Genomic DNA, 21,706 nt, shown 5'->3' with positions numbered 1-21,706 from the left:
GCAGATTGACTGGAGTTCAAGACAGAAAGCACTTAGCAAACTTCCAGCATTTCCAGGAAGGACTGTCCTGAGGTCACTAGTCTTGGGCAGATTCAATTTGCTAATTGTTCGGATCTAAGGATACTCCATAAAATCTATTCAATGGGACTCCAAAGGCTATATCCCTTTTAGTGTGGTAGAGCTCACATGGTTTCCTCTCAGGACCAAACCCTCTCCTTTGCACAAGTCTGAGTAAACGAGCTTGCATATGAACGCTCCACAAGTGTCCAAGGGACAGAATCCTCCACGTGTGAGATAGCACCAGTAGAGCTGCTCTACGGTTCCAGCCCACTGGCAATATTGCCTCTAACCACCTCTAGTCCCTTGTTGTATTTAATTATGGATCCACAGGTAATGTCACCACTGCTTCTTTGCCCTGTCTCTATACTTCCTCTACAATGAACCGGATGCACGGTTTCTTGGCCTGCCATTTCCCACCGACTTTGTCTGGTACCAACTGATAAACCTTGTCGCTATGTTATTTACACCTCTCACTCACTGATAAAGAGACTTTTAAAAGCTCAATTTCATTCCCTTTTAGATTTGTTATAGTTGTATTAATCAAGATGAGCTCCTTTACTTGTGCACTGCAGAATTTCCATACAATTCACCATGAATTACTTCAACTAGGCCATTACTACAGAGCGCTACTTACTAATTTTATGACCTGCTATACTAAAGCTGTCTTTGTTGAATCACAAACAGTGAAACTTCTCATTAGAAATCCAGCAAAATAAATATGTATAAATAAATGCAGCCGTCTGGAAGAGCAGAATGATAAAATCCCAAGACTATTTTTTGCTATTAAAATCACTCAGGATCATGAGGAATAAGAAGCATTTATGACATGCCAAAGTTGCACCAAGTACAGTATCTGCTGCACACCTTAGTAATAGATTTAATTTTGTTTAGCGCCTATATGCATTTAAAAGCACAGGAGGTAAATGTCCCCTTCCTTGAGTAGCTGGGTTTGGCAACAGATGTCCAGGGATGCAAGAGTGGAAGAAATATTCCACAGAACAGGAAGCAGCAGGAGCAGCACTATTCTAAAACTGCTACTGCAGCTTCAAGGTTGCAGTAACCTCCATTCAGGTTGCTCACTCCCAGCCATGCTGCAACCCTGCTCCAGGAATCAGGAAAACTTTTCACGTTTTGATTTTTTTCTCCCCAAAGTAGAAAAATTTCAAAAAGAAGCAAATTCTCTGTTTTGTCAAAAAAAAAAAAATACTTTGCTGAAAGCTAGTCTCTGAAGCTTTTCCTTGTGGGCTAGTTCTCCTTAACCTACAATGTCCCAGTTTTGAAGCTTTGGTCTGCAAAATTGGAAATACTTATTTTAAAAATCGGGACACTGTAGGTCAAGCGTAATTAGCCACCAGAAGCAAACATGCTGGGAATATCACACCTCCCAACCTTCTTGCTGGTAAGGTGTGAGCTCTTCAGGAAGTCTGCCTGTAAACTGCAACACTTGTATAAAAAACCAAAATGGTACATTCTTAAAGATTTCACATTCAACACAGTAAGGGCTCAGTTACGCCTCCCCCTTTACAGGTTCCCTACCAGAGGGAGAGGAAGCCCTTCCCTGGCTCCCCATGCTGGTTTAGCAAGGCCAGGGTGGCCAGGGAGGAGCACAAGAGCAATCTCTCCCACCTCTCCTAATTAGAATGCTGGAATAACTCCCACAGCAGTTACACTTCTTGAACCAGCACAGATTGCAATGCCGCCCACACTGTACCCACAGCACCTTTGCCCTTTCAAAGACACATTCTCATCTTCCCGAAGCCTCACAGGCATCGAATCCCCTTCCTAGCACAGATGACTCTCTTACAAGCCATAAATAAGCCCTGTATGTTTAGCCTTTCAAATTCAAAACACAGACTAGTAGTTGTAAGTCCTTTCCCCCGTAACTTATCTGCCAAGTTCTGAGTTCAGGGTTTTGTGTTTCCTCTGCATTCTCAGTCACATCTAAACCAGCGCTGGTGATGCTATATCAGGGGTTTACCAACTAATATATCATTAGCAAATGGAACTGAAAGTGAACCAATGGCCATACTTGGCAGGTGCATCAGAGAAGAACTGATTTTCAAACTTTGTGTTTCGACGTGTATTTGGAATGTGCGCGATTACCTGTGTGTTCCGCTATAGAGGTAGGATTTTGATTGATTTAAAAAGCACTTCATTTCACCTTTAAACCTGCACAGCTTTTCTGATAATGGACTGGAATCTTCAACTATTCCACCCCTCTTCCCCACCGAAAAATAGCAATAGTTCATCTGCCTTGACAGATTCTATTGTGGTCAGATAAACCCATACATTTTTAAAGGAATTAGCAGTTCTGTTTCTTCTTGAACTTTCAGTTACCTGTTCATAAGCCATCAAAATATATTAGGGGTTCTCTTTAGGTTAAAGAACCTTTTCCCCCTAATCCAAAACAAACATGATTACAATTACATTTGATTTAAATAATTAGAACATTTGTTATGGTAATTTTAAAATGGCTTGCTGTTTTTATTGTACTCCTCCTTTTATTCAGACTTTTCATTTTCACAATATGACTTTGCTCCCAGAACCTGGCCTTAAATCCATTTTATGCCATTGTTCCTCCAACATCAACTAGTATTTTTCATTAGAGAATCTAAATTGACAGGGTTTATAGTCCCTTTAATATGTTTTTTTTTAATAAAGACAGAAGTTTGTGTTGGAGCAGAAGTATGTAAAATACAGTTCAGAACTGCAACTGCACCAATCTAAACAAGGAAGAAATAAAAAAATGTGTATTTTTTTTTAAAATACTAATTATACATAACTCCACCATCAAGGCTGGGCTGTAAATCATGGTTTAGCTGCTCTCAGTGCTCCAACATAAATACTAGGGGCAATATGCTCCCCCCAAATCCTTCTTCATTGGGATTGTGCAATGGGGGGGAAGAAAAGAGAAAGCGTGGTAGTTGTGTGTAAAGTCCCTTGAGTTGTCTCTGCTAGCTCAGAGCAGAAGAGACAAGGCTGCTGTGGGGAAGAGGCTGGGGGTGCAGAGGAAGTGGTCTAAGTAGCACCTCCTCCGAGCAGCAGCAGCACACACTGCCTACTGTATGCTGTCAATTGTAGCATGCATACAAGGAAATGGGGCCAGACCCCTAAGCTTGTGTATCATTAAGGTTGCCAACTTTCTAACTGCACAAAACCCTTGCCCCACCCCCTACTCTGGTCCTTCCCCAAGGCTCCACCTCTGCCCCACCTCTTCTCCAAGGCCCCACTGCCCGCTCCCTCCTCCCTCCATCATTCATTCTCCCTCACTCTCCCCCCCTCACTCACTTTCACCAGGCTGGGGCAGGGGGTTGGGGTCTAGGATGGGGTGAGGGCTCCAGCTGGGGGTGAGGGCTCCAGGGTGGGCCCAGAAATTAGGGGTTCTAGGTGTGGGAGGGGGCTCTAGGCTGGGGCAGGTGGGTTGGGTGTGGGAGGGTGTGAGGCTCCAGGGTGGGACCAGGGATGAGAGGTTGAGGGTGCAGGAGAGAGCTCAGGGCTGGGGGAGGGGGTCGGGGTGCAGGAGGGGGTGTGGGGTGTGGCTGGGGGTGTGGGGCTGGGGATGAGGCATTTGGGGTGCAGTAGGGGGCTCTGGGCTTAGGGGTGGGGCTGAGGGGTTCAGAGTGTGGGAGGGGGATTAGCCCGGGGGTTGGGGTATGGGAGGACCTGTGGGGTGTGGGGTACAAGAGGGGTCTCAGGGCTGGGGCAGGGAGTTGGGATGTGGGAAAGGTACGGGTGTGGGAGGGGGCTCAGGGCTGGGGCAGGGAATTGAGGTGTGGGGGTTTGGACTCTGGCCAGGTGGCAGTTACCTCAGGCTGGCATGTCCAGCTCCTAGGCAGAGGGACCAGAGCCAGAGCAGGAAGGGGACCTTAGCCCCGCTGCACTACCGACCAGACATTTATTGGCCCGGTCAGTGGTGCTGACCAGAGCCACCACGGTCCCTTTTCAACTGGGTGTCCCGGTTGAAAACCAGACACCTGGCAACCCCTATGTATCATGATCCTTTGGGGCCACTTTGTGTGGAGAGGCCTCCCTCTTAGCACTCGTGCTAGGAGTGTACCTTGCCCTGCTTCTTCGTGATTGCACAACGTGGTGGGTGAAAGGGGTACAGCTCTCTGGGCTTTCCCTCAGTGCCACCACATAGACAGGGCAGAATTTAAATTAAGACAATACAACACAACATCAACTGTAGAAACTTCCCTGTTGATGCTTTTAAATACAGAAGTATAACTAATTGCAGCACGCTGCTGGAATTAAAGCCAGGACTGAAGCCTTGGATAGACCAACGGTTAACATCATTTCACCAATCAGGTGTCAGCAACTGGTTTAGCTGACCTGGTGTTGACCCAGGTTTAGCTGTATGGGTAGGCAAGGTCAACTATGCCTCTCCTTACACCTGTTAAGCTAAAGCAGTTGATGAAATGATGCTATTTCTCAGCCCAGAGAAGGCAAGAAGAGGCATGTGTCTATTCCTGTGTCAGGAAATAAGGAATCCTCACATTCTTGCAACACTCCTGGACCATAATGGGAGTTTCCCCCCAAGAAAAGGCCAAGGAAGGACTGAAGAATTCAATCTTCTGCTCTTTTAAGATGGAGGTTTTGCCATTGTGCAATCAACTGGAGGAGTTTTATGGCTCTGCATGTGGTGATTATCCATATAGAAGGATTAAAATGTGAGAGTGGGGAGTTGCCCAAATCAGTCTTTGTGACAGATTCCCCTGTTCTGGAGAACGGTATTGATATAGAGAGTGACTATCTGTGATGTACGCAGTGAGTATGTTTGTAATTCATTACCTGGGCAAACAGATAACAAGCAAGAAGTTATAGCTCAGAAAAATAAGCCACACTATTCTATGGCCAGCATACTGCATCTATGACCAATATAGCGCACTGATCTGTGGCTGATATATTGCATTCTCTTTCTGGAGGTATAGTACCTCTGAAAGTTCTTACAGTCAATGACAGCTTAAGTCACATAACCTTCAAGCAGTGAAAGTTTGGGAAAATGCCACGCCTATTTAAATAATCAAACAATCATTCCTTACAGTATTTTACAGGGCTTAGCCATGAAAGTTTAGAAATTAAAAGATTTGAGTTAAGCTTCAGCTAAATGAGGGCAGTTCCTCTTATATCCAAGTACCACTAACAACTGGAGCCTGTCAATACTTCTAAATTCTTAGATTCCTAAATCACTTTATGCAAGACTTCCAACAAAATTACAATTTCACACTCAGCAAATAAAAAGGGAGAGATTGAAACAAGTTTGGTTTTCATTACAAGAGACTTGCATGGATATACATATTTTTGCTGAAACTTACTTTATCCGTCTCTCCAGGTGACATTGTAGATAAGCAGCCTTTAGCAGTAGGACAGCTCCCTTATTTTATATTTTTATATATATTTATATATTTATAAATATATATATACATATATATATATATATGTAAAAATATAAAAGCAAGACTAATGTGATTAGAAATATGTGAACCACAGATTTTTTCCAGCAATGAGAACCTCTTCCAAGTTGTGCCCTTCGAGAAGTTGTATAGAAATAGAGGAGCCCTGCACTGAGCCAGCTTGCTGGGACCTCCCTCGCTGAAATGAAATCTTACTTCCTGCCTCCACCATAAGGCAGGTTGATTTGTATTCCATGTCAGCAGGCCCACATGTTCACCTTCAAAGGAGTTACAATTTACCATCTCTGGGCTTTTACAAAAATCAATAATATTCCACCTCCTCTTCAAAGCTAACAGCAGCAACAACATAGCTTTTAAAAATACTTGTTCTTAGAAATGGTCAGCCAAGAAGTTGTAAAGACTCATTCCCTAATTGCACCATATTTTTTTTCAAATGCAGTTTGTAGTGGAGAACAATGGGAAAGAAGAGGACTTCTGTTAAAATATAACTGACTTCAGTATGGAGGAAAGAAACAATTAGCCCTCCAAATGTGTTTCACTCACTTTAAGAATTCCATTCCCTGAACATGTATTTCAGCATATTCTGTCCTACTCCAGTTCCATTTAAAAATAGGCCTTTTATAAATTAAGGTTCCAATCTTCCAATTCAGACTACGCAGCATTTTAGTAGGTCTTCTTATGTAACTAAGTTCTACTCAACATGAGCGGTGCAGAATTGCAACCCAAGAAGAAATTGGTGCATTTGAAAATGCATCACTGTATTTATTATTAATTATTATTATTATTATTCAAGAGATTTTTATAATCCAATCTAGTAGCTAGCTAGTAGATTAATTTTCCTATACTAAGTAAGGAATGTTTGTTAGTCTCAATTTGCAGTGCTGCACAAACACAAATCATTAGTTAAAAGATTATTAAACATCAATATGAAACAATTTCTCTCTCTCCATTTGCTAGACATTTTTGGATGAGGAGGGAGAAAAAAATAAATAAATCTTTGGCTCGGAGACACAAGACTCCCAAAGTGGCAAAGAGAATCCTTATAACATTCTAAGAAAAATCTTAGGAATTTATTTCCTGTTTGGATTAGGGAAAGTAATGCTACTCCATCAACAGCATAGTGCTGAACCTGGGATTAAGTAAAACATACCCAAGTAGCTAATTAGTAGGTTCAGTCCAGAGGATTTACCTGGAGAGCATAAAAGATCTCTAAATGGAAGACATGCACAAAACAGGCAACACTGTGGGTACGTCTATACTTACTTCCTGGTCCAGATGTAAGCGATCAATCTTCTGGGATCGATTTATCGCATCTTGTTTAGACGCGATAAATCGATCCAGGAAGTGCTTGCCGTCGACGCCGGTACTCCAGCTCAGCAAGAGGAGTACGCAGCATCGACGGGGGAGCCTGCCTGCCGCATCTGGACCCACGGTAAGTTTGGACTAAGGTACTTCGAATTCAGCTACGTTATTAATGTAGCTGAATTTGCGTACCTTAGTCCAAAGTGGGGGGTTAGTGTGGACCAGGCCTGTGGCTACGCTGACTTCAGATTTAAAAGGGGCAGAGTGTGAAAGTAAAAATACCTTTTTGCATTAATGACTATTATAGATAGCTCCATTGGAACCTGCCACTGTGATTGAAAAGCCTGATGCGGGGAGAGAAATTCCTACAGACATTAACCAAAAGAGAGGGTCAGAGTATCTCGTAAAGTAGATTTAGCTACTAAAAAGGCATCTATTCAAGTTAATGTGGCTGTAGCAAAATGTGTTACTTCAACTACTGAGGCCTGGTCCACACTAATCCCCCACTTCAGACTAAGGTACGCAAATTCAGCTACGTTAATAACGTAGCTGAATTCGAAGTACCTTAGTCTGAACTTACCGTGGGTCCAGATGCAGCAGGCAGGCTCCCCCGTCGATGCCGCATACTCCTCTCGCTGAGCTGGAGTACCGGCGTCAATGGCAAGGACTTCCGGGATCGATCCGGGATCGATTTTTCGCGTCTAGACAAGACGCGATAAATCGATCCCAGAAGATCGATCGCTTACATCCGGACCAGGAAGTAAGTATAGACGTACCCTTAGTGTTGCATTATGCTGAAGAAGGGGCAGTTGAAGAAGCAGGGAGCACAGCTAGTAAGAAAAAAAAATCTAATTAAATCATCCGGATACATTCTTTTTCCTAGATTGTGAGTTTCTCAGGGCAGGGTCCATCTCTTTGCTGCATGTTTTGCAATGCTACCACAATCCAAGTGACAGGAACAATACAGGGCTCTCTATAGCTGAGAACAGCCAGAATGAGGGGCCTGAGGTAAAGATTTAAAAGAAATACTAAAAGGAAAATGGATGGATCAACAAACTCTTCTTAACATCCTCACTTTCAAAGTTCAGGGTGACCGTCTCTGCTACACTCAGAGGTGCAGCACAGAAATCACAGCCCAGTGGGAAGGGGGACAGTGATGACTTTAAGTCTCCTTTGCTCCCTTGTAATCCGGAGCTGCTCCAGAAGCTAGACCATAATGGGCCAACAGCACTGTCTAGAAACTCCATAGTGGTGCAGTCCAAACCCTGAGACACCACCTACACCAGACCGTATGAGCGGTACCTCAGAAGCAGCCTGCTGGTCTCCACAGTCTCTGCAACCTGAGAAATCCTCCTGCAGCCAGATACAAGGCTTTTTAGGCCTCTCCAGCCCTTTTACCCAGCAGTCAGCAGGGAGGATCTTGCCCTGATAGTGCACATATTTCTCTGTGCTTGAGTTCTCTTTGTTCCACTGATGTCTTCACCGCCTTTTTGACAAAGTTAATAAAGCATAACATGAACTAGCCTCCTCTCAGCCCACAAAGAAATATTTGAAGAATACATTTCTATATACACCATAAATATTTATACAGCGATATCACAGATCTTGCCTGAGGGGGGGACCCAACCATTGCTTACATGAAGATGAATAAATAAATAATTTCAACCTCAAAGTTCAAAACAAAAATGTCTCTAGAAGAGAAGGGTTCTAACCCCCCTCACCTCCGGACCATCTTCCTACTAGGAATGGCAAGCCACTAGTAAGCTGCTGATGCTTTTATATCCCAGGGTGTTCAGTTCTAGTCCCAGCTGGGCAAATTCCTAACCCAGTTATCCTCTGCTATTGCCCACCCCAACTGCTGAGGATGTCCATAGGAAGAGAATGCATTATGACTATTCAAAGAATCTCGAGTAGGATGTGTAAAAACCCTGGGCAAGATGCTAATCTGATGTAAAATTGTTTAGCTCCACTTACTTAAATGGCGCAACACTCTGTTTACACCAGTTGAGGGCATAGCCCCCAAATGTAAGAAAGCAGAAGAGAAGATACAGAAGTTAAAAACAGTCCCCTCTGGTTGTACTAACTAAGGAGGTAATTGGGAAATATTGGTGTTAGGATTTTATCAGTCACATATACCTAGAGTGGATGAAGAGAGGAAGGTCCACAGGGTTTAAGGACAGTTAAAACCTGTTGATATTTCCTGGGTTAAAGATGTTTCCCTTTCCAAAATGCAGGACATGTAATAACTATAACATGGATTTGACTTCTTACCTTCTGCAAAAGGTTCCCACTCATAAAATCGACCCATAAATGGTTTGTTGTTGTATGATGCACACTGTACCTCTCTGATATTTCTGCTGCTTTCAGGACACATCTATTGCAATAAAGAACAGGGGTGTTATATTATGATTTCCAGTGAGATCATTATCACTTTCTTCTTTATTAATTTCTTTAAAAAGTCTAATAAAGATGTCCCAAGTGCAGATCCAAAAAGCTACATTACAGGAGGCATCTTTTCTGCAAAATAGTAGAGGAATTGTAGCTGTCCTGTGCAGTCAAAACTCCTGTTATCCAGTAGAAGTCTTGCCATGAGGGGTACCTCACCAGCAAAAGTCACTAGTGAATATGCCTCTGAGCAATCACCAGGTGGATTGCCTGGCCCTTCCCATATTCCATAGACAGAAGCAGGCAGTGAACATATTGGGGCTAAGCATGCTAATTGTCTCAGTTACTTTGTGCAGCTTGTGGAATAGCACTACTGCAGTGACTTATGTACTTGCTCACCAAAAGTCATGCAAGAGATCCTGCTACAGGGGATCATGAGTAATGGCTTGGTAGGATCAGGTCCCACGTTGAGCTGGGTGAATATTGCTGGGGGTTTTTGGTTAATAGACAGTTCTGAATTTAAAAAAAAAAAAAGTCAGGTCCAACTGAATCCAACATTCGAAAAACAAAATTACTGAATAAAAAAAAAAAAAACCCACACAACCCTGTTTAGTTCGCCACACGCCATTCAAGTCCCCCCAAAATTTGGGGCTAAAACTATTTAACGAATTCGTGTCAAATCTGTGAATAATTTTGTGTTGACCAAAAAATGGATTTTTTGGCAAATAAGCTATTTGTCAGAAGAATTTCACCCAGCTCTGGCCCAACGTTGATATTACAGTGATGAGCACCATAGAAATGTAAGAACAAGAAACAAATGAGTATATTCATGCCCTGGTCATAACTAAAACTGTAATTATTATTTACAATAACATTAAAATCTGAAGTATCCAAGGAAAGAAAACATTTGTGAGCTTTGTGGAGTTAATGGGGTAATAGTTGTCCAAAATAAGCAACTTTGTTACTAAACTGTCATTTTTTCCAATCAAATGATATTTCAAGAGAAATACAATAAACCAAATTTAGTCATTTCCCTTTCACAATAGCTTTGAATTATTCTATTTACTGGGCTTAGATTCAACACAGTTGAAACTCAAACACTTGCATAAAATGTTAAAAGCTGGCCACAGTTATTTCCTAGTTTATATTTAAAACTCATTCCATCTTACGGGTTGTTTATTTTTTCTTCCTATCTACATACAATTCTATTATTTCCATTACTGGGTATTTCAATTTGTGTCTTAGTTCCAGCTGCAATATTCTTGAAACAACAACAATGTCCAAGACCAACAATGCATGTGTGTGTACATACAAAGACTATGGGGTGTCACACAAAGAACCAGACCAGCATGTCAAGTTCCTCTACTGAGAAGCGATAGATTTCAAAAGAATGGGCCCAGAATTTTACAAAAGCAATAAGTACCATTGATTAACTAATTCATCTGTATCAACTTTATTTTGGAAAAAAACAGTGAGAAGAGAGATATTGCTGAAATTATGTGTTGGTTTTCATATATTTATGTCAGGTGAAGGAGCAGTTTTCTTTATAGTGGAAGACAGTGTACCAAAGGTCCAACATAGGAGCTGGCTGGTCATTATCCACCCTCTGTCTACAGAGATGTATCTGTTTGGCTGATGGAGGCACTGAAGCCTAAGTCTCTCCCAGCTGGCAATTGTAGTAAGGGGAGGCCCTGAGATATAAACCTTGGTATCAGAGGCCCGGTGTGAGACCTAAGGCCTGAACTAAAGTAATCATCATGACTTTGCTAACAAAGCAAAGTTAAGCCGTGAGCCAGAGGCAGGCCCTGCTCACAGAAGCTGGCAAGGAAAGGGCTGATGCTGCAAAAAGAGACATACCTAAAAGGTACTGGACACCAGATATCAGAACATACACTATACTGGAGCATTCCACAGATAACATGGAACAGGCCGACCCATCCCAATGACAGGGGCAAAAGGGTAAAATGATGGATAGAGTTGTTTTGATCGAACCAACATGTACAAGGTGAGAGGCGGCACCTTACTACGTAGAGGGGTTGTACCTTGCTGCATAGAGGGGTTGCATCTCAATACGTCAGGAGTTATGTATAACTTGTTTGTACCTCTGTATAAGAACGTATCCCTGAGGCGGTATCTTTGTCCAGCCGAGGGGGCAGTGGAAAGTCCCGCCACTGACTGAGCTGAGTCCATTGCCGAGCGGCACTTTCTCGTAGTATGCCCTGACTTAGGCTAAGAAACCTACAGGGAACTGCAATTGTGTCAGGGTCACAATAAACCTGGCCGAGGTGCCTTCGTACCTTACTAGACTCTGTGGTTATTGGGGGTTCTCGTCGGGTTTGCTATGTCAGCTATCTGCAGAGCTGGGACCGCACACAGAGGGAACACACACACGCAGCCGAGTAATATCAACATAGGAGAAAGCAGAGCATCACACCGGTAGCATCTGACAACCGCAATATATTGTGCCAAAGTCACATCCACAAGTCACAAATTGTTTTTTTAAATGTCACTGATTTTTTTAAATTATTATTATTTTGGCACACGTCTTCTGACAGTCTGAGGTTTTGTATTTGCTTGTTCTTCCTTCTGCAATCTTGAGCTAATGCTCTTGCCTATCTGTATTGTATTTCTGGCACATAAATCATTTCCTGTACACCCTGTCCCTACTAACTGCAGACCATACATGAGTAAAAAGATCAAAATATTCACTGTTGGGTTGCCGAAAAGTAGTCCTTCTTTTTGTATTTTATATCACTGGATTTTCTATTTTAAAGTTATGGAAGAGTCACCCAGAGGAAATGGTGAAAACCCCAGCTCGAGTCATTAAAAGTTGGACAGGACAAAGCTAGGAAAATACATTGTTCAAAACAATCCTGCACTAGCTGAGAAATGCACTGCCTTAATGAGGTCTTGGCTACTTCTAAAAGTTACAGTGTGATGGTAGCAAAAAGCCCATTTGCTAGTCTGTCTCTTTTGAATCATTGTGAACTATCATATGTACATAAGAGTTGGTAAGAGACAACAAGTCTGAACTGATTCTTTGCCTTTTTGGGGGGGAGATTTATTTCTTTATATAGATTAAGGTCACAAGCGTTTATAAACACATTCTGCTGATGTGCTAATAATCTATAATACATACTGCTTAGGTCTATAATTGTCTGATAACACTTACGACTCATTTAACCGTTATAAACCATTTATATATGAATATATTATAAATATAATATGACCATGACCCATGCAATATTTTTGTGCAGCCTGCCTGAAAAACAGATCTTTTGAGTGCTCTGATGGAGGGACTGAAAGTTGTGTAAGCTCCCTGTGTCCTCTTAAGCCTAGTTATAACCTTTGCGGTATGCTACAGTATGTCACTACAAAAAATATAAGCAAACAAAAAAATGAATCGTGATGCTACAAAACCAAGTGCAAGATTTTGCAGGTGCCACAAAACCCCATCAGTTCCCTTGGTTTATTCCTTTTTTTCATCAGAGGCTACAATCAGTTTTTAAGCTTCCCATTCCCAACCCCCATTTATCACACACCCTTATTATTGCCTCAAGAAAAGCTTTAAGAACAGCACGAGCATCTGAGTTTCAAAAGGAGAGACTCCAAGGAAGACGTCACATTCACCCCTGCCGCAGCTTTTAGGTTCTTACAAAATTCCCCAGCAACTCTCATGTACCTAGTAGTTTTTAACCACACCTCCCACCATGATATCAGAGTGTCTGCTAATGATAGATGCCCTGTGCTTACTGATCCTTCCAATAATGCTACGCATAGGTTCATTGCAAATGTGTTGCTTTAAATATATTTTAAAAGCATGTTCAAGGAGGAAAGATGGTCTTGGAGTGGGACTCAGGAGACCTGGGTTCATGTCCCACCTCTGCCACAGATTTCTCATGGGACTTTGGGCAAGGTACTTAATCTCCTTGTGTCTTTGCACTGAAATGCCCCATTTATCATTATTATTGGGTTCAGGGGTGGCTCCAGACACCAGCGCAGCAAGCGCAAGCCTGGGGCAGCAAGCTGCGGGGAGCAGCCTGCAGGTCGCTGGGAGGGAAGCAGTCAGGCGACCTTCGGTGGCGTGCCTGCGGGAGGTCCGCCGGTCCCGCGGTTTCGGCAGCAATTTGGTGGTGGGTACACCAAAGGCGCGGGACCGGCAGATCACTCGCAGAAACACCGCAGAATCCGCGTGTCCGCAGACCACCCACAGGCATGCCGCCGAAGGCCAACTGACTGCCTGCTTGGGGCAGCAAAAAACATATCCCTGATTGGGATAATAGTAACTCCTTACCAAATATGGATGCTATGAGTAGGGATTGGGGACAATTTTCAAAATGCAATTTTTATCAAAATCGCCACTTTTGATTTAAAAAACAGATCCAGAATTTCAAGCATTTTTTTACAAAACTCATATCTTGTATTTTGTTCAGCAACAGAGCTGGTCAGAAATATGTAAGAAAAAATAGGGTGACATTTTTGAGAAAGTTTTTGTAGAACACACACACACACTCTGAACTAGCTCCAATTGTGAAGACACACATTTAGGACCAGAGCTCATGTGAAGCAATACTTATTTACACCTACTAAGTTAAGATTTCAGGTACAACTGTGATAGGGCCCATAGAAATTAACTAGATAAATCAATCTCATATTGGTAGAACGTTTAACTATCTAACATGTTGAAGGAAAACAAAAACTAGAACCCATAATTGTGTAAGTTTTTAGTCACCTCCGTTTCATAATACACTGGAAGAGAAAGAAAGTGTCAAGCCAGCGACAAATTATTTTACTCAACTATCAGGCTAGCTAGCTTAAAGTGTTAAATATTTTCTATAAAGGTAGATTTTCAAAAATTTCACTGACTCAACCTGATAGATTCGTAACAGATACCTTTTCAGCAAACAGTGCTTGCCCATCAGTGAGAAACAGAGGAAACAGGATGATAACCTGCCACTTATAGTCCTGAACCTTAGTGCAAGAGTAAAATTTACAACTCAATATACAGGATTTTAACTACTTAGCTAGAGTACCACTAAGCTCCAGTTAAGAACCACAACCCCTTTAACATGAGACTATAACCCTCAGTGTTTTTGTCCAGCCAGCAAGTGGTGGAAAGGACAGCAGCACTACAGAAACTGAGGCTGAGAGAGTGTAAGGGCAAAAATTTCAAAACAAGTCACCAATTTTTGTTGCCCAAATTTGGGTAACTAAGGCCTGATTTCCAGAAGCACGGAACCCCTGCAGCTGTCTCAAATAGAGCATCCAAAATCAACAGACACTTCTGAATGTTTTACCCTATTTCTGCCTCAATTTCCTCATCTGCACGATGTTAATATTAAAGGTTACCTAGTTCAGGAAAGCACTTTGAGATCTAGGATTGTTATGCACTTTATTATATATGTCACATATTGTTAGTGTTGCCTCAAAATCAGCATCAATGGGGAGCAGTTACCGCGTATAACATTTAAAAACTAAATCTCCTCATTTATTCCTCACCTTTCAAAAATATTTGAAACAGGGGTTTTAAATTTTTCTTGAAATCTTAATCAGTTTAAATAGCTTTTGGCTAAATACCAGAAAATTACTATCACTTTCCCAAACTGGATACATGCCTGCAATTAGCAAAACTGTTCCAAAGCTGCACTAGGATAATTCACTTTTGGAAATGCACAAAGGGGTTGTTCTAACTCTGAAATCACCTCTAAAAGCAATTAAACCATTCACTAAGATTTTGGCACTGTTTCGTTTGTCTGACCTACAGTCACTGGCAAAATCTTTTTCCTAGTCCTACAGTCCCACTGGATTTCCCAGACTCAAGTACGGTTCACTGATGAATACTTTCCAGGGTAGATAAAATCAATGATTTTTTTTTTAAATTTGATCTTTTTATTTAAATCAGAGTTTTAAGGAAAAAACCTATCTAAAGATAGTTTTAATAAGATACATTATAGCTTAAAGATATCTCATAATGGAATATGGATTATAAATTCTAATTCCATAGTATGAGACAATATATTCAGGAAATGTTTAAGAAAAGTTTTGAAAATGAATTCCAATAGTTCATGGATTAGTGACCCCATCTTATGGTGTTCCAGGGGCTTCTATATAGATTATTTAGGTTAATCTTTCTATCTACCCAATGGGATCAGTGCTCAGCCTAGAAGATACCATCAGAGATGCTTAGTTTTGCAGTTCTCAAACTGTGGATTTGTGTCTCCAGACATATGCTTGTTAACAGCAAAAATGTATTTAAATAAATAAATAATATATAGAGGTGAGAAATAACAGACCTCAACCCTATTGTCCCTCTGAAAATTTGTGTACACAGAGTCAATCCCTTACCTCTCTCTAAAAGTGCCAAGTTTCAAAAAGTTCAATCAATTGTTGGGGTCGGAATAGATCTGGACAAGGAGAAGAAGTCTCGAGATAAATGTGAAAAGGGAGGGACAGGCAGTAGAAACAAAAGTGGAACTGTTTGAACAGCATATTCCAGAAGTCTTGAGGTCTTTCTGAGTGCAGCCTTCATTGATTTGAGATCTACCATACCATTCTCTCACTAAAAGGGAAAACCTATAATGGCAGCAGGCCGTAAAAGAGACCCAGTTTGGGAATATTTTAATGAAGTTCCTCTACCTGTGGGTAAGACAGGCATGCGTGCAAAATGCAAACAGTGCAACAAAGAAATGTAAGGCCTGGTTGCCCGAATGAAACAACATCATGAGAAGTGTTCCTTCTCCGGAGGAAGCTGCGTCAAAGATAATGAAAGGAACACGTCTGAACATGTAGGATCTTCAGGTTGGTAACAACCAACAAGAATGCACTTTTATGTAAGAAATCCATGATTAAATTGAGTCTTCCTGACTAGTGATTTAAATCAAATCCATACTGATACTTTCAGTGTATATAAATAAATAAATGGGGAAAAATTCACCTCAGCTTTGAAACCTTTGTTACAGTGAGCTCCTAACCTTTCATGAAAATGGTTTAGAAGGGATTTTCTAAAAGTGATAGCCAAAAAAGTCTTCCATGTATTTCCAGAAAGTAAATGCTTCATAATAAAGTGAAATCATACAGTCTATCTAGACTTTCTTTGTCTCATGGCCCATTTAATTTCTTCTACAGTCCTATCTATTCTTACTGACACACGACCATTCTTAAAAGGAAACATACCACCAAAACAAAAGGGAATTTCTGAAACAATGATTCAGCATCTTCTTTCTTTAAAAAAAAATAATGTGCTATCAAAAGCAGAATTCCTTTCCTATGTTTATATGAGTCTCTCTCCAGCTCTTTACATTATCACTCACTGTAATCCAAACTCTGCCCCAAAATGCATGTGCATGAGTCTCACTGAAGTCAATGGAAATCACATGCCAGTATCTGAGAGCAGAATTTGGCCCTTACATTGTAAGTTCTTGAGGCCACAAGCTTTTTCTTCTTGTATGTCCAAAGCACATGCACAGCAATGTAATTATATACTATAATGTAAATATTATGTAACAGCATTTCTTCTGCCTAGCATGCATCAGAATTCAGTGATACAGATGGTTGAAAAATAAACTAATTTCATTAAGTTGGTTTTGTTTAGAAGGTTTGAAACAAACCCTTTGTAATGTTTAGTATTGCATTATTTATTTTTTTAATTTAAAACGTTTTTCTTTTTTGTTTTTGTTTACAAAAACAGGTTTATGGTAACTGACATTTTTTGTTGTAAATGTTATTCTATATTTTCAGAAAACGTTTTGATTAAAATATGTGATGTAAAGCAAAATAATTGACAATGTTCCAACTTCTTGCAAAAAGAGTTATAAAAGGGCCATTATTAAATGGAAAAAAACTTTGAAAATTTTTGATCAACGCTAGTTACAGACCATGACAATAGATAGTAAACCATGAACATATGGGTTGGTAAGAAGTGAAAATTACCAGCTGAGTAGTGCTGTATCTTGGCATGTTTAGAAGGAATAAGCACCTGAATTGACTAAATCACAACCCTGCCTGAAGCACTGAGGTTGCATCTACATGTCTGCTGCAGTACTTTTCTATGCCTGGTTATGGTTAGCCACACAAAATAATTAAGGAATGATGTTCTTTGAAGCGAGAGTTTGAGTACAGTTTGAGGCAGCAGGTAATGCAAAGAGACTTCAATTTCTTGATAGCTAAATAGCTGGTTTCAAGCCTATTCTGTGTCACAGAAGAAAGCAACCTTGGTGGTCTAATTCACGTTTCCTGGATAGGCTTGTGTCCATATCACAAAATCACCATACTTCCACCAAAGTCAGAACACCTGAAAGTACCTACTCAGGGAAGGCTCATTAAGAGGCTATATTTCAGACCCATACTGAGTTGCACTGATGCAGAGCTAGGGGAGGATAGTGCAGGAAGGCGGGCACTGATAAGCTATTTTAGATACTTATATGCAGGGCCGGCTCCAGGCACCAGCGGAGGACGCACGTGCCTGGGGCGGCACATGCTAAGGGGCGGCACAGTCCGAGCGGCTTTTTTTGTTTGTTTGTTTGGGGTGGCAAAAATAGTAGAGCCGGCCCTGCTTATATGAACACCATCACTGTAGTACCTGAACACCTCAGGTACTCTGATAAAACACCCCTGTGACGTAAGGAAGTGCTATTATCCCCTTTTTACAGATGGGGAACTAAGCGACTTGCTCAAGGTCTCACAGGCTGTTTGTGATAGAGCAGGCATTGAACCCCAGTCTCTCAGACTGGTGCTCTAACCACTGGACAATCCCTCCTCACTATGAGTCTTATTCAAAGCCATCAGAGTCTTTCCATTTAACTCAATGGGCTTTGGATTAGACTTTATGTGAAGTACTAAATTCCTGTATTCATTCTTCGCTTTCATGAATACTTATGTTCTTCCACAATCATTTAAAAAGATTAGCTTTGCCTATTTACACTCACTAGCTATGTCTTAACAGTTTAAAAAGGGTTTCTATATTTCTCCAGTAAATCACACAAATGACAATAACTGGGTCCTTGAATAAGCAAATGTTTGCCCTTATGTTTTTTTTTAAATAGAGAGCATACTTTTCACAGTATAGTTATTGCTTTTCAAAGTATATTTAATACACTAGATTCCTCAACCCGGTCCTGACTTCACATGAAAGCTTTTAATTTCCTTTCGATTCACTTAAAGAACAGTTTCCAAATAAAATCTACTCAATTTATTAAATGTATTTAAATACATTTTATCCACACATAAAATACCCAGGATCTACTAGCTCTATTTTAGTCAATGACAGACAAGAAAAAATTTGAAAAGAGAAAGATAGGGATTAACATTTTAGCTACATGCCTTCTACACATGTTGAAACTCTGGCATGCTTAGCATGCTTTCCAAATACATATAATAAACTTTTAACATGCTCACACATCATCAGCCTCTCTCTCATTCAGTCTTGTCCTTCTGCAAATCATAAAGTCACTGACAGGGCAAACATAAATAATTAGAACTTTTCACTTCAATCAACTCAATGTCATGCCAGGCATTTCCATATATAATTCCCATTTGAGCACTACTGACAGTGTTTCCACTATGTCTTTCAGCAGTCTATTGCCATGCCTCACCTCTCCCTGTTCAAGCCATTTTCCTAAGGTACAATCTGAACTTCATGGTAGATGGAAAAGAACTGTTACTGTACCTTATCAAGTTATCTAGTCTAATTCTTTCCAATTTTAGCTGTAGGCCATTTTTTCTCCCTTTTTAAAACCACTTTCAGATAACTTGAATAATCTTTTCTTGACAGTGTTTCTTTGAAGAGATTTGTACGGTATAATGTAATAGCTCTCAATCTCCATTTTTCCCAGAATGCAAAAAAATGAAACTCCTACAGGCTGTCTTTGTACGTTGAATTCCCAATAGTTATACCATTCTGGAGATGGGCCTTTCGAATTTCTTCAAATATTTATGCTCTTTGAGGCAGAAACTGCCATTTATTATACGTTTGTGCAATGCCTAGCACAATCGAACACTGGCCTGGTGTAATTGCTAGGCAGTACCCCAGTAAATCATAAGTATTCAACAGCAGTGGGTTTTAAGTTTTGCTCTTATATACTGCCAGGACTCTGATTCACATACAATATCTCATGAGCCATATTTTCTGAGTGGGCACTACATTTGAGCTTATAGACATACAGAGTTTGCACGTTATAGCAACTTCTATTTCTTTTTGATACTTAAGACAAATTCATTTGTGAGTGTATGTTTACCTGTTTTAACCTTGTAAATACCTCTCAGTTCTTTTTCGTAGTTAATAAATCTTTAGTTTATTACAGATTGGCTACAAGTGTTGTCTTTGATGCAAGATCTGAGGTACAATTGACCTGGGGTAAGTGACTGGTCCTTTGGGACTGGGAGTAACCTGAATATTGTTGTGACTTTTGGTGTAAAGGATCATCTATCACAAAGACAGGATTGCCTGGGTGGCAAGACAGACGAGGGGACTGTCTGTGACTCCATTTTAACACTGTTATAATGCTTGAGGAGTTCACACTTGATACTTGGTTGGTGAAATCTAAGTATAAAACACACAACTAGTTGGGGCTTGTGCACTGGTTTGTAACAGTCTGCCCTGAGGCTGGCACTCTCAGTTGTGAGCCACTCCAGACAGTCTGACAGCATCATCTAATTTACATGAATCCCGTGCTATTTGTCTTTTCTCCCAAGTATTCACAATCCTGCTCTCTTAATTTATGTTGGAATATTTTATATGGTATGAAAGTCAAACTAATTGATCAGCAATTTCCTGGGCTTTCCTTTTTAAAGATACTGGTACATATAACATTTACCTTTCAAGCATCTGGTACCTCTCCAAATTCTTATACTTTATTGAAACATATTTCTAGAGGTTCAGCAATTTCCTTTGCCAATACATCTAAAACCCTAGTGTGCATCTCATCTAGCTCTGCTGATTGAATATGTTCAGTTTTACCAGGTAACTCCTTTACCAAGCCTGTGTCGTTAACCTTCTTCCTTTCTCCATCTGTCAACTGCATTACGTTTTCTGCATTAAGTTTTCTGCATTCCTTGCAGCTAAAATGCAATTAACAGAATATGCCTTTTGGATGTATGAACACAATGCCTATCTCCAAATTGGAGTTTGTCTCCAGCTTTTTAAGAGTGCAGCTCGAACCTTAAACCTTTTGTTCTACTATTGATTTCAGCTTTGCAGCACTGAAGAGTTCTCTGAATTCACTTCCAAAGCCTTTGAAGTGTTACTTGAATCTAATCTTTATTAACTTTGCAATGCATCAGAAACAGGGACAATGCAGCAAGTATATCTGTTATTGCTCTAGCAAGTTGTTTTCCCATAATAACACTTTCCAATTTAAATCATGGCTCTTCCAATGTCAAGGAATCTCAGTTAATAAAGCACTTGAAAAATGAAAAATTCTTGTCTAGCTTTTATCATTATTGTATTTTATTCTGACTGTGCAAATCTGCTAAGCAGAGAGCTGTTTAAATGACTGGGGGTGGGGAACATCTCATCTCACATTTTCTACTGCCAGCGGGAGGATTCAAGTACAGCCTCAAATCTTGCATAAAATTTAGTGACTCCATTCAGTCAGAGATAAACAGTCCATATCACTCCATTGTGTATAATTTAGCATACTTGGCATTTCAGTATTGAATAGGTCCACAAGAGAACTGGTGTGGGAAAACTAACAATACAAGTGCCTCCACTGCACCTAGTCCACAGTTTTAAGAAGGACTCCTGCTTCCACTGCTGTCTATTACTTAAAATTTCACAGTCACAAATATTTATTCCAGGAAAATAAAAACCCACTTGAAAAACACCCAGCTTCTACATTACTGATTTTTAACAATAAGAAAATGAAAACAAAAACTAAACATGTGAGAACATCTCCTCAGTTGGTGTAAATAGGAATAGCTCCACAGAACTACATTGATTTACACTTTTGCTTCTTTCCAAACCCTTGATCCATCAGACAGCCATATGTCTATCACCTCACTCCAGAAGAAATGAATTTAAAGAAAAAAAAGTCTTCAAATTTTATTTTCCCAAGTTGTCATCAGTGTCCATTTCACTGTGAGACGGACATGCCATTAAGCATTCAGATTGGGCTGTCCAAGGGATCTTCTTTGGCTGATCTTAGCAAATTTACTGCAAATTCTTAGCTACCTTTGTACCCTGGCTGCTCCCATTCACATTTTTATATAAATATGCTGCAGGAGTCCATCCAAATTCAAAAATCCTTTCACTAAACCACATTTATAGAAACCGTGTGTCATGCCTGAGGCATTTAAACAGCATGCTGTTGTCTCATTTAATGAGAAACCAATGAGAATTATTTCTATTAGAGAAAACCTGGCAAAAAGTCTTAAGAATGTCTAAACATGAAACCCTTCAGATTAACTGGTTCTTCATTGTCTCATTTGGCTTTACTGTTCAAAAACACACAAAAAATTATGGCATATATTTATAGTCATCACCAAAAAATGTGCCACAGCATAGTTGCCCTAATACAAGAGATAAAAACAAATCAAAATGCTTTCACAAG

At 40.4% G+C, this 21,706-nt stretch overlaps 1 protein-coding gene across 2 annotated transcripts in view; it reads right to left on the bottom strand.

The window, feature by feature from the left end:
• Positions 1-21,706, bottom strand: part of THSD4 (thrombospondin type 1 domain containing 4) — a 727,210-nt gene that overhangs the window by 494,523 nt on the left and 210,981 nt on the right. For both annotated transcript variants that reach the window (XM_034783208.1, XM_034783207.1), the window contains exon 6: positions 9,048-9,150. In XM_034783208.1, the coding sequence (XP_034639099.1) occupies positions 9,048-9,150 (103 nt within the window). The remainder of the gene's footprint in view (positions 1-9,047; positions 9,151-21,706) is intronic.

Source organism: Trachemys scripta, chromosome 10, assembly GCF_013100865.1.
Source record: "Trachemys scripta elegans isolate TJP31775 chromosome 10, CAS_Tse_1.0, whole genome shotgun sequence".
Taxonomy (NCBI): Eukaryota; Metazoa; Chordata; order Testudines; family Emydidae; genus Trachemys; species Trachemys scripta.
The sequence above is the reverse complement of the archived record's forward strand: the minus strand, read 5'-3'. Positions and strand labels throughout refer to the sequence as shown.